This window comes from Podarcis tiliguerta, assembly GCF_965153285.1.
Source record: "Podarcis tiliguerta genome assembly, chromosome: 10".
NCBI classification, from domain to species: Eukaryota; Metazoa; Chordata; class Lepidosauria; order Squamata; family Lacertidae; genus Podarcis; species Podarcis tiliguerta.
The window spans coordinates 5,583,377-5,596,559 of record NC_139543.1 but is presented as its reverse complement, the minus strand read 5'-3'; the positions used below and the strand labels follow the sequence as shown (position 1 = coordinate 5,596,559).

General features: G+C 43.2%; 1 protein-coding gene across 22 annotated transcripts in view; it reads right to left on the bottom strand.

Annotated features, from left to right (window-relative positions):
- Positions 1-13,183, bottom strand: part of MAGI2 (membrane associated guanylate kinase, WW and PDZ domain containing 2) — a 598,802-nt gene that overhangs the window by 137,293 nt on the left and 448,326 nt on the right. For 12 of the 22 annotated variants that reach the window (XR_014502057.1, XR_014502058.1, XM_083399308.1 and 9 more), the window contains 2 exons: positions 12,952-13,073; positions 10,305-10,487 (listed from right to left, as the gene is read on the bottom strand). Coding sequence is in view for 20 of the 22 variants with exons in the window: in XM_083399308.1 (XP_083255434.1) it covers positions 10,305-10,487; positions 12,952-13,073 (305 nt within the window). In the remaining 2 variants the exon portion in view is untranslated. Of the gene's footprint in view, positions 1-10,304; positions 10,488-11,257; positions 11,387-12,951; positions 13,074-13,183 lie in introns of all 22 variants that reach the window. The other 10 variants (XM_083399289.1, XM_083399304.1, XM_083399299.1 and 7 more) reach the window with 2 other exon arrangements.

Sequence of the window (13,183 nt, the reverse complement as noted above, 5' to 3'; positions counted from 1 at the left end):
GGAGGAGATCAAAATAAACCCCTGCCAAAAGTCTCCACATAACAGCTCTAGCCTGGATAGCTCAGTTGGACAGAGGGTGGTGCTGGCAACACCAAGGTTGCAGGTTCAATCCCCGTATGGGGCAGCTGCATATTCCTGCATTTCAGGGGATGATCCTCAGTGTCCCTTCCAACTCTGCAATACTATGATCCCATCAATCAACCTACAGAATCAAAACCACACAATAGTCAGAGAGCAGATATGCTGCAGTAAGATTTCTGTGGAACAAGATTCCCCAGGGCCATTCAAGACATTTTGTTGCCTGAGGCAAAGGAGAAGATGCCTCCCAACATTTAAGATGCCACCCATTTCCATATTCAGAAACTGAATTTCCCTTCAACACTGTGGTAATGGTCCCTCAAGCCAGGTATGAGCATACCAGCATGGAAATAATATGAAGCACCAGAACAAAGAAATCATTCTAGACTCCAAATCTGGAGTTTCACAGTTTTATCCCTCGTATGAAACAAATAAGCGGCAGTATCCTGGTTCCAACGCCAGCCTCTCTTTCTATGGGTCAGATGCAAGCTTGCTCTCAAGTCTCAGAGTTTTCTAGCCCAGAGGGTGATAAAATTATGGTAGGGCTTTGGGATAAGCAACAGATTTGCCTTGATGTTGAAACTCTGAGCTTTTAAGGCAGTGCAGGTGTTGCTGCAGCTGGCCAGCCCCGTTAAATAGCATGATGCTGGGAATGGAAACATACAGAAGACTGCAGCAAATGCCTTACACCACAATGCAAGTAAAACTGCAAGATTTGTGCTTGCCGTGGCAGTTATCTGCTGTGGCCTTCCATGGGTCACCATTTCAGATGTTAGTTTATACACAGAAAAACAATCAGCAGATCTTTTAATATAGAACAGCAGTGCAAGTTCTTCACTACATATGCTACAAGATGGGTGTAAATGTGTTGAGCTGGTCTCTGAGCTCTTCCTCTTTCTCTCTAAATACACCAATATCTATATAATCTACAGCCCAAGCTTCTTTTTATCTGCAAACCAGAACTGTTGATTTCTTTTTTTTTTAACAACTTCTAACTCTCTTCACCCTCTCCCTGACAAAAAGGGATTCTCAGTTGTGCCGGGGAACTACACTGAACAGGGCTATTCATAGAGACAACATGCTTCCTGTTTAGCATTCCACTTGTGAGGGGTTTCATGAGAAATCTTGTAGCTCATACATTAAAGGAGAATAAACCTTCATGCAATTGGTCATGACAAAGCAGCACACTGTCCCTCTTCCCAGCCATAATAGTATCCTTCCATTCTCAGAGCCCTGACTATTTTTAAAAACACTTAGGCTGCAGTCCTAAGATAAAAGTGTTTTGTTGCCCTAGCAAAACAAATCCACTTTTTAAAAGAAACAGATTTTTTTCCGGTTAGGAAAGTGATGAGGAAATGAAAAGTGTGGTGTGAATGGGTGATTAATGGGAATACATAGCAAATCAGGTTGGATGCTCACTGTCTAATAATACCTCCTTGCAAACCATTAAGAACAAATGCTCAGTAATCTAACCTCCGTGTAAGCTTTCTGCAAGAAAAAGTGGATAAAAGCTCAATAAACAGGTCATCCACAGGAACCCATAAGCTTTGTACTGGAACAAAAAAGGTACAAAACTGATATAAAACTAAAAGAGTGCTAATGAAGACATAGGTGTATATGCTATCACAAGTAAATATGTCAGATGTCTGAGGATCCTAACAACACCACACACACACACACACACACTCAGAGCTGTATTATAAGAGAAGTTCTTCTTAATAAAACCACGAGCAGAATAAAATTAAGGATGAAAATTCTGATGGGAGAAATTCCTTTCTACCATGTGAATCTAGCTATCTTGATAAATTGGAAAAGACATGTAATCTAATATGCTGATATCCACACTTGCCGTTTAATTTACTCCACAAATTATTTCTGTATCTACTGAGAAATCAAGAGCAAAATAAATTAGAAAATTGCTCATAATGCTTATTTCAAGGGCTATTTATATGGCAGTATAATACATCATGGCAGGATAATATATCACATATGCAAAGAATATTACCATTTGAGTAGGTTTAGCTTACCGTATTTATAGCAATTTGTACCAATGACCTCAAATATCTATAGAGGTCTGCAGGGCATATAAGTTATCTCAAAGATTAGAGCACTCTGAAATTTCCAAAAACTCTTAGGAGAACCTACGTGATAGATGGGTTGAATATTCATGTAATGGAAGAGGGTCTTTTACTCCCATCTTTCAAGCCTGGGCAGTCCAGCCATGCAAGAGACTGTCAGGTAGACTGATGTCCCACTTCCCTTTTGAGCCTTTTAACCCCCAAGTGGAAGTGAATCCTGATGGTCAATATGAGAGGAACTAGAAAGAGCCCCCAGCTTGCTAGCCTCTCCCAATGGCAGCTTGCTTTTCTCAGCCAAAGCCCACTTAACATTATGTGTTACATGACTGAATAGGGGGACGGGGACAGAAGAGGAAGAATGTAGCTTCTAGAAAATTTTGAAAATTTTACTTCAAGTCTATCTATCCTTTTGCAGCTACTTACAAACAGGCTTCTGGTCACCTCATGTGTAACGTACCGGTGTTGATGATCAAACGAAAGGAGAAGAACAGACTCGGAGTAACTGTCCAACTTTAAGGGCTTGACCCAAGTGGGCCTTGGTTGAAAGGTGGCAATAGAATGAGTGCCATGTGGCCCAGAATCTAGACTAGAGGATGAAACAAGTAAGGTGGCAACAGGGCAGGGAGGCAGGGTTGCCAAGGTGTAAGAGAGCAGCTGTGATGGCCTGGGAATCTGATTCAGAAGCTGAACCTGAGGAGTCCCAGCCTGCACAGGAATCCCCGCCTCCAGGGCCGGCTGAGCCGGGGCAGGGGCTTGAATCTGAAGGGCCTGCACCTGTGCCGGATCCTCAGGAGCAGACACCAGATGCATCCACTCTGGCTCCGGAGGTGATTGAGGACACATTGTCTGCAGATGCGCCTCTCCCAGCCCTGTCAGGGGAAGGTGAAGCTGCCCCTGGGTCCAGTAACCCTCCAGCCTCTCCTGAGCTGCAGAGGCTCAGGGCAGAGAGGCGGAGGGAACTGGGTTCTCTCAGGAGGAGTGCTCCCCTTAAGGCCAGGAGAGGCGGGTCACCTGTGGGCCAGGACCGCCCCTGGCCTCAGAGGAGATAAAGGCCAGTCAGCCCAGTCCCAGGTTGTGGGAGCAACATTGTTGGAAACCTGTTTCTGCCAGCACCCAGACCTGTTTCTCCGGAGTTCCTGACCATGCCCAGCTTCTTGCTTTGGACCCCGCTTTGCCCTTGCTGGACAGTCTCCAGACCCAGGACCCAGGACCGGACTCTGACCACGCCTCACGGTAACCCCCCACCCCCGGGACCAGCACAGCAGCCTTTCCTCAGTATATGCACTGGGAACTTGGTGGTACTAACACAATTCCTCCACTCATATGTGATGGAGGATGGAAGAGACTGGGTGATCTTAAAGTGACAAATGACATGCCCATGTTTGTAGAGTATCGCTTTCCTATATTGCTAGAACATGGCCTTCCTGTATTCCCTTCCTGTGTTGCCTTCCTGTTGAATTCTTAGAGATCCTGCGTAGGTGGTGTTTCTACACATTGCCTTCCAAGCAACCCTGGCACGGACGGTGCGGAGTCTCTAAGTGATGTCATGACCTTCCTATCTAACTATATACATCCCCTGTTTATCACCGCAGACTAGAGGAATGTTAAGTGCACTCTATATAATCTCTGAGTACCACCCTATCAATCATAGATTACTATGTTCCTGTACTCTCTCTAGTGATGTGTAATGCCTGCATGTAACCCCTCGTATGTAATATTGTAATGCCTGTACGCACCCCAAGTGTAACCAATCAGCACCAAGCACATATGCAGCAATTGGGGTAATATACAATAAAAGGGACTCTCCGAGAGGTACAGTTCATACCAACAAAAACCAAGATCTATAACCTCACAGTTTGAGACAGTCATGAAATTTCCATGCTACTAACATAGGAAATGTCCTTGGTAGTACAAATTAGCTGCAAATCTCAAAAGAAGAAAACTGATTTATGTAGAGCTATACATAATTCAGGCACCATAATTACACCCCACTGAAGTGGCTGGGCTCTGCTCCATTGCTGGCCACAGAAACCACTAAACTTTGCCCAGGGCTCATTTCTGTGGCACTAAACCATGGCTTGGCATGAATGAAGTTAAAGACTGTGAGGGAAAACAAAAACGTGAGTTTGAAATGATAGCCAAATAGGCTGAGTGCACCAAGTCCTCATAAGTTCAGGTAACACTTTTCAAGAGAATGAAAAAAAGGTTTCACTACACTGTAGTTATCTCACATTCTTGCATATGACTCCTGGGAGGAGCATAGAGAGGGAAAACGCCATGGTGCCTCTGTAACAGCCAAACTGGGTGCCTTCATGTCAGTGGTGTGTGGTCATTGGACTAGGGGACTAGCCTAGTCCCCTAAATGTTCCCCTGGTGGCTTTTCCCCAAAGCCCTGGAAGCTTCTGCCCGGCTTAGGGAGGGAGGTGCGATGCTCACACATGTGGCACCCCCCCATCGTCCTCACTAACTGGCGCCTCTTGCCCTAACCGTAGCCCTACCAAAAAAATAAAAATAAAATCACCACACACCACTGCTCCAGCTGCCCCAGCTGCAATAAAGCATGCCTCTCTTGTATTGGTCTCCACAGCCACAGCTGTATCTTGAGAAAGGTGGTTGCCAACAAGAAGTGCATTTATTATTATTATTATTATTATTATTATTATTATTATTGGAGGTCCACATACTTTCAGCTTAGAGACTTGCAACTGGCTTAAAGATAGAAGTCTGCCTACTTGATAAAAGTATATGCTGGAGAAGTACGATGGGGTGGAGGGTTATATCATAAAATAACAACATGTAAAACTGCAGTACCATTAAGTTGAAACCAAAGATGGAATGCTGAAATGATACATTTTCAAAAGACACTTCTAGGTTATTAATCTTTATACATCATTACGAAGTCTCATTTGCTTGTCATTTCGTTATACAAGACCACCAGATCCTTTCACCCTCCTGATACCTCATGTAGTGAAACAATACACATAATTTGCCATTAGTGAATCAACTGGGAAATTAAATTGTGACAACTACCATTTCCAATTTGGAGATTTTTGTCATCCTGTGCAAACAGAAAACCAAAGAGATGTCAGCTATGCTTTCAATTAGAGCCCCCCCCCCCCACCCCCGCAACTGCCTCATAAGAGCTCACAGGGCTATGGTCTTCCAGGCTTTCTTGCAGCGGGAGCTGAAATCATGACAGCTTGGAAGGGCTATAAAACGTCCCGTCTGCAGCATGCCAGGCCCAGTTAAGAATAGGACAGCTGCATGGTTGGTGCTATGAAGAAGATAAGAAATAAATGAACAAGCTCCATATCATGTTACGTTTTGTAGGGTCTCACAGAAGGGGTCTAAAATGGCCTATCACATTGAAAGATGGTATAGGTTGATCCTCCCTTGTAGATGACACCACAATAATGCCACTTTACAGTGGTACCTCTGGTTGCGGACACGATCCGTTTCGGGGTGCCGTTCACAACCCGAAAAGTCCACAACTAGAGTGGTGCTTCTGCGCATGTGCGAAGCGCGCAGAACACTTCTGCGCGTGTGGCAAAACCTGGACATATATACTTCCGGGGTTGCCGCATTTGCAAGCTGAAAAGATGCAACATGAACCTAGCGCAACACGAGGTATGACTGTATTTAAAAATTGAAGATGAAATCGCATTCTCTGCCATCACTTCAGAAACTGTGAAAACAGCCTGGTTTTCTGGTTGGAAGGATTTCTGATTAGGGATAGACAAATATTTCAGTTTCTCGTTTTTCCAATCTTGACTTTGGTTTTCCACATTTCCATAACAGTTTGAGGATTATTTTATTTTAAGATCTTGTGAAAATTAATCAGCACTTTAGTGCAAATTTGTCCTAGTATATACATTTTTACATGTGCATGTAAATTTGCTTAATGTATATATTTTTTCAAGCCAAATTTCCCTAACAAAATGCATTTATGTTAGTATCACTAATATATGCCTGTCATCCAGACTTTACCCTAACACATGCATTTATGTGTCCATTACTTTGCTACATTACAAAACTTTTGAAAAGTGCAAATTCCAAGGATGGCTGGGTTCCAGTTTTCGTATGATTTTGGAAAACGTGTTCTCCTTCATGGAGAGCATATGTTGCGGTGGGGGCTAAGAAGACACCCCAGTGTTGCTGGGCGGGTAAATTAGGTGGCCACCATTGTGATTGGGCTCCCCTTGTCGTTGGGGAGAATTTGATGTTGCCATTTCTTGACTGACAGCCAGAAGTGTTAAAATTAAAAAACCCTGTGCGCAGCATTGAGCTTCCTCTTTTTGCTGTGCGCATCAGATCACCTGCCCTCCCTCCCTATTTTCAGGTCGTTCGCTTGACCTTGCTATGCCTGTCATGAGGTCGTCTGCTCTTGGGGCAGGGGCCTGGTAGGAATTTTGTCCATCTGGCTGATTGGCTGGGGCCATTTGGTTTTTGCCTACTGCGTAGCAAATCATCACAACTTGTAAGGTAGCGGTTAGGCATTGGTTTTATGAACTGGTTGGTGGAGGGGTATGGATTGGCTGCGCCTGCCCCTCCAATGCTGCTGCTGCAAGGGTATTCCATTAAAGTAATCCAGGGGCTCGGCATGCTTTTGTCCGAACTCCTCTCAGGGGGCTAGAGCCACGCAAGGGCCCATGGGGAGCATTGGGGGGGAGGTGAGGACAGGTCCCCTGCTCCATCGCTCTCCCCCCAAAATTTTTCCCTTTCTGACTTCGCAGTCGTACAAATGTCAGTCTGTCCCCATCCATTTTCTCCCCAATATTGTTTTCCCTGACTGGCTTTTGCTGGAATCTGGAAGTCAGTTCTGTCCCTGGGCAGGGACAGATAGTCGTAACCAATGCCTAAACAACTATTCACATTATGTATTTTAATAAAGTTGTGGCCAAAATTATGCCAAAAACCTTAAACAAAAATTCTGTGTGAATTGTGATTTATTTGGGGGTGGCTTGGGGACCTTGACACGCAACAGCCATAGCTGGCAAACCAGGTAAAGCTAGGAAAAGGCACTCCTGGCCACAGAGGGGGGCATGCCAAATGTAGCTGATGCAGTAGCACAGCAGACTGGTCGCAGTGAAAGCCAAAGACATTTTGTGATACTTGCCTGATCTATGTTTGGTGCTGGGGCTAGTGGGGCAGAAAATAGAGTCTAAAACACACACAGAGACAGACAAAAGCGAGTTATGTTCTGGCCGGTATATTTTTTTTAATAAACAGAAATGCAGCCTGTCTTTGTTGGCAAGTCAAATCTGCTAGTCCTCCTGCCACGTTAACTGGTCTACTAGGGAAATGTTTATGTGCCACTCTGGCCTTGACTAAAGGTAAAGGTAAAGGTAAAGGTACCCCTGCCCGTACGGGCCAGTCTTGACAGACTCTAGGGTTGTGCGCCCATCTCACTCAAAGAGGCCATGGGCCAGCGCTGTCCGAAGACACTTCCGGGTCACGTGGCCAGCGTGACATCGCTGCTCTGGCGAGCCAGAGCTGCACACGGAAACGCCGTTTACCTTCCCGCTAGTAAGCTGTCCCTATTTATCTACTTGCACCCAGGGGTGCTTTCGAACTACTAGGTTGGCAGGCGCTGGGACCGAACAATGGGAGCGCACCCCGCCGCGGGGATTCGAACCGCCGACCTTTCGATCGGCAAGCCCTAGGCACTGAGGCTTTAACCCACAGCGCCACCTCGTCCCCTGGCCTTGACTAGGCAATAACTATTGCTAGTTCCCAAGACTTCCACTTGCCTCCTTGCATCTGCTCAAGACCTTTGAGCCTGGTCCCAGAAACTGATGTGCGCACAGAACTGTTCTAGAATTGAGTTGTAATAAAGATCATCAGAGTGCCCACAGGCTCCATAAACAACTGGGGTGAAAGCAGCAATTAGAATAAGAGCAGAATCAAAGTATATCAGACAGAAAGATAGAAAGTAGAAGTCTATACCGAAGAACAACTGAATAGCATAGCAATGGAATAACGTAGAGACGTGAACAAATGAAGGCAACTTTTCATGGAGAAACGGTGAAGATAAGGGGAAAAGATAAGGGAAAACGGCAATGGAACAATGGAAATAAACAGGCAATGTTATTTTAGTGGCTGTAAGTAATGCTTGCCTCCAGAAGCACACATATTGATGGAACACTGAAGCTTTTATTTGAAGATTAGCTTTCTTCCTGCAAATTTAAACTCTTCTAGATAGGCCCCAAACCAATGCCCATTTTATGATATTTTGCTCTTTATTCATATCCCATTATTTTTCATCACAAACCAAGAAAGTCCTGAGCTCTGCAATATTTGAAATCTTATTTGAAACTGTGGCTTATCTAAGGTTTTCAACAGCATGCAGAAAATATAGAGATCTGCCTAGCTCAGAAAGGAAGGCGGGGGGAGGGTGGAAGCTCAGAAGAAAATGCAATAAAACTGAAGCCTCAAGAGGATTTGAATTCAATAACTCTGAAATACAAGAAAATACCTTATCCAGAGATTTTGTTTAACATAAATGGGAATATACAGGTATTATCTTGGCACTGGAGAAAGCTCAGATTGAATGAAAGTGATAGAATTACTGTGAAGTAAAACAGAAATATTAATTTTTAAAAAGATGAACACCAGGGCTATGAAGTCCCCCTGTGCCTGCAAGGTCATCTTAATATGAACTGAGACCAGGGTTTAGTGAGTAACTTCATTTGAGGAATGTAAGAATCTGAATTTCTCAAAAAATCTGATGTTACGATTGTCCATTGTACGATCATAATGGTTGTAAATGCTTGCCATAGGAAGCTCTCTACAAATACAACAGTGGAAAAAAGAAAGGAAGGACTTAAGGTGGTTTACACAAGAGCTACTTTTACACAGCATATTCATGTGCAATAGATATGACAAAGGGTGCCATGAAAAATCAGAAACAACAAGACTCTGTTATGTTACTCTCATAATATCAAATGTTTCTGAAGTTATGGGTGTGCTTGGTAGAGCCTTAAACACAATATATTTTAGGCAACATACAACTGCATTTCACTATTTGCTCTAGGAAAGGACATAGACCCATTTTGCATTAATTCCATTGCAACACAGTGCCTATATATGCTCATATTTTTTCTCACTTTCAAGCAGCGCCCTCTTTTTCAAATCTTGCCCAATCCTGCTGTAACAGTTTGCTTATGTGAGTGAAAAGTCCATGTATAACATAAATCTCTGCTTGTAGATACAAGCCTTATGATATCATCCCTGCTGAGCAGTTTGAAACTTGTCTGCTTTAATATCCAGTTTACTTCTATTCCATGTTCAGAATTCAAAGTACCGAAACAACAAGATAACAATATCCAGTATACAACACAAACAAAGATGCAGATCTGTGAGACACCATCAGATAAGAGTTCCCCATAAATCACGAAGGCTAGGGAATATTTAAAGCCAACAATCTCTTAGTAATGAAACAGCAAAGCTGGTGTGGAAAACTAGATTCAGGGAAAATATCTGGTGATCGTGAACTCAGAAGGATGTGGAAGTGGAACAAATGCAATTGGTCTACAGGCATAGTGACCTCTTTCCATTTTACCTTCAAGACTCAATTTCAAGTACAGTCGTACCTTGGATCTCAAACGCCTCTTCCCGTCACATATCAAACAGGATAGCTAAGAACAGACTTGGAACTCTACAAAGCATTAAGCTGTGACCTAGCAAAGCATAAATGCACACACTTCACATGACTGAATATAGAAGTGGAAATACGTCCAAGCGCCATTTGAAATCTGGCACTCTTGTGACTTGCCGGACTATGACCTCTAGATATTATTACTGAAAGTGTAAAATAAACACACATCTGTTAAATAAAGTTGCTACCTCCCAAATAGTCTTATTCTCCAAGAAAGAATGAATTGATCCATTTTCAACCTCTTGCTTGATCAAAACATAGTGCTAGCTCCCCTGTCTGAATTTGAAGTTAGCCAGTCCTACAGACCAAATAAACAGAGGAGGGAAAATCACGCTGTAGGAATGTCTGAACAGAGAAAGAACAGTCTGACTGGTTGCTCTGTGTGTGTAAAGGTCTAGTGTACACACAGGCCGCTGATAGCAATTGGGAAATAACAATGGGTGCTAAGTTTAAGCCATCCTCCTCTAAATTAAGGAAAGCCTCCGACTTACCTGTTTCCATTTTGGCATCCTGTGCTGCAGGCCCATCAGGAATGACACTCTTCACCTGAAGAAACTCATCGGGCTCATCCCCACCAATGATGGTAAATCCAAAGCCCATATTGCTTTTTTGAAGAGTGGTGCTGAGGAAAGTCCCTTTCAGTTGTGAGGCATCACGGGTGAAGAGCGGTTTTTCTACATCAGTCAACATAAAGAGAAAACAAAGGATGTTTTGGCCGTGCTGTAAACAAAATGACTGGGTCCCCAGAGTGCAGCAGAAGCAACAGCAGGCAACAGGGTGGCAGTTTTGAAAAATAAAAGCAAAATAAAAGTGCAAGCATTCCCAGTGAAACAAAAGCATTACTGAGTTATCTTCTACTGAAGGTAAAAACCAGCAAAGGCAGGGTTTCCTTATCTAAAGTGTCTTAGAGTGCAACCCTATGCACACGACTAATTGGAATTAAGTCCTATTCAATACAATAAGACTTAGTCCCAACTGAATGAGTACAAGGTTGTAGTTGTTTGTTTGTTGCAAGTTGTAAAAGAAAAGTTAGTCTTTTTTTTTTAATTTATTGAAGTAGCTTTGTAAAATAATTCCAAATAGCAGTGGAATTTGCTTATTTATGCACACTGTGTGTGTGTGTGTGTGTGTGTGTGTACACAAGCATACACATTATGTGAACAAGCAGGGTTTTAGTATTAGATAGAGAACAGTTACAACTTGTGAGACGGTTCTGTGACCTAGACATCAACTTTCCGTGTGATTCTGTGTAAAGTGTGACAAAGACCAGCAGGCAAAATAAATGGCCTCACCTGACATCCAGTGCCTCTGTTCTGTGCTTTATTGTGTAAGAAAAGGTATGGGGAAAGGTGAAAAGGGTGTTTTTTTTTCCTTTAAAAAAAATGCAGCTCGCTACTTGTTTTACAAAAGTGCCGCCTGGGTATATAGCAGCACTTGAACATACCATAAAGCCTGTACACTCCAGCAATGTCCCGCCGATACAGAGACAGGTCACTCACACTGCGAGACCTCTGAGGCGCTGGGCACGGGTGAACAAGTTTGGGCCTAGGTAATGTTGATGAGGAGCTTTCTACTGTTATAAAGGAGAAGAAGCCTCATTCTTTGGCTACAAGCTTAGGTAAAAAATAATAATCTCTATACCCATATATAGATGGTTAACCAGCATGTTTCCGCATCACCAAGATATTTAATCTCATAACTTCCCAACAAGCAGGGCTCTAAAGCCATCGTTCTCCAAATGTGAGGAACAACTCCCTAAGAAGGTGCCGCCAGCTTCAATGGGAGGTAAAGTTCCTCTAACAGAACACTGTCCAGGTTGACCGTACATCACTGGGCCCAAAGAAAGATGACATTAAATGCTTGAATGCAGTTAATGTGTTTGGTTTCCCCCCTTTAACAATAGCAGCTGTGGAGTGGGGAGCGATGAGCCGGATGAGGAACATGGAATATAGAGTTTGGGCTGCCCTTTCCACCCACTCTAAGATCCTGATGAAAGTCTCCTTTCTTGTGCTATTATCCCCAGAAGGAAAGTTTATCAAGCGGTTTTAGTGGGGAAGAGGATTGGCAAGATAATAGTGTGGAGCACCTTCACCAGGTGCTGCAGCTAAGCTTGTTAAGGGGGGGGAACAGGTATGTTCACTGCATTCACATATTTAATGTCCTGTCCATTTTGGTCCTACAGCTGGACCAGGAGAGACAGTATGAGCCCCTACACACTGTGAGCTGCTCTGAGCATACTTACTTGTTGAGGTGACAGGGCAGAGGACCCACAAACCACCTCTTTCTTTCTATGGAAAGTTTATTTGTATTTATAACCATCTTACATATCACCCACTCACAAAAAATCCCAAGGCAGTGAACAATATACAAATACAATAAAATGTACTGTACATAAAAGCAATACAAAATAATCATAAAATGACTGACTCATCTTGGAAAAAAGAAGAACTTAACAGGCCTGTTGGCATAAAAAAAGAGAGTGGCCACTGAATCTTTGCTAGAAGAGCATCTCATTGCATGGGACCAGTAAAGCTAAAGGCCTGACTTCTAGTTGAAGCCAGCTGGTGTCTGAAGCATGGGAGATAATGAACAGCAGCTCTCTGGATGATCTCAGAGATTGAGATCACTGGAATATAAGGGCTCAGGTGTCATTCTGGACCCACATTGTTCAGGGCTTTGTATTTTTCTTTGGGTTCTTGCTTCTTGGACTTTAAAAGCTTTCTACGGTCTCAAATCTGCAACCCCAATACGCTTATATTTATTTGATCTTTCTGTTTCCATGCACAATAACGAATCCCACTAGCTAAGAAATTTAATTTTTGTTTTGTCCTATATAGGCTGGCCCATACAGGATCGTCCCCCCCCTCCAGTAAAGTTTACTATGACAAAATGTAAGGCTCCCTGTGGGAGAAGATTCAGTTACAACATGTTTTTTGCTGGATTTGTCATCACAGAAAATTTAAGAACACGAGCAGAACTCAAGGGTAACATTTCTTTTCATATTTTCTTCTCTATTGTGGAAAAATAGAGGTTAAATTTCATTTCTATAGTTATATATCGATCATTTTGCCATAAGAATTGGAAAATTTGATGGAATTAATTTGGTTTTAAATATGGTGCACTGACATGATACTGTACCTCGGAAACCTTGGGCCGGCATAGACTTGGTTCCAAGTTCTGCGTTGGTCATGGCACGCTGCTGGAGCTTCCTCTTTGCTTCCAAAACAGGATTTTCAAATTGTGTTCTTCTATTTATGTGGCTGGGGAAAAAAGGTAAGACTGTCAATCCCAGTCAATCCTTTTCCAAATCTGCGTTTTGAACAGTGATCATTGGGCTGCACTCTCTCAAGCAAGCAAACCGGAGGCATCA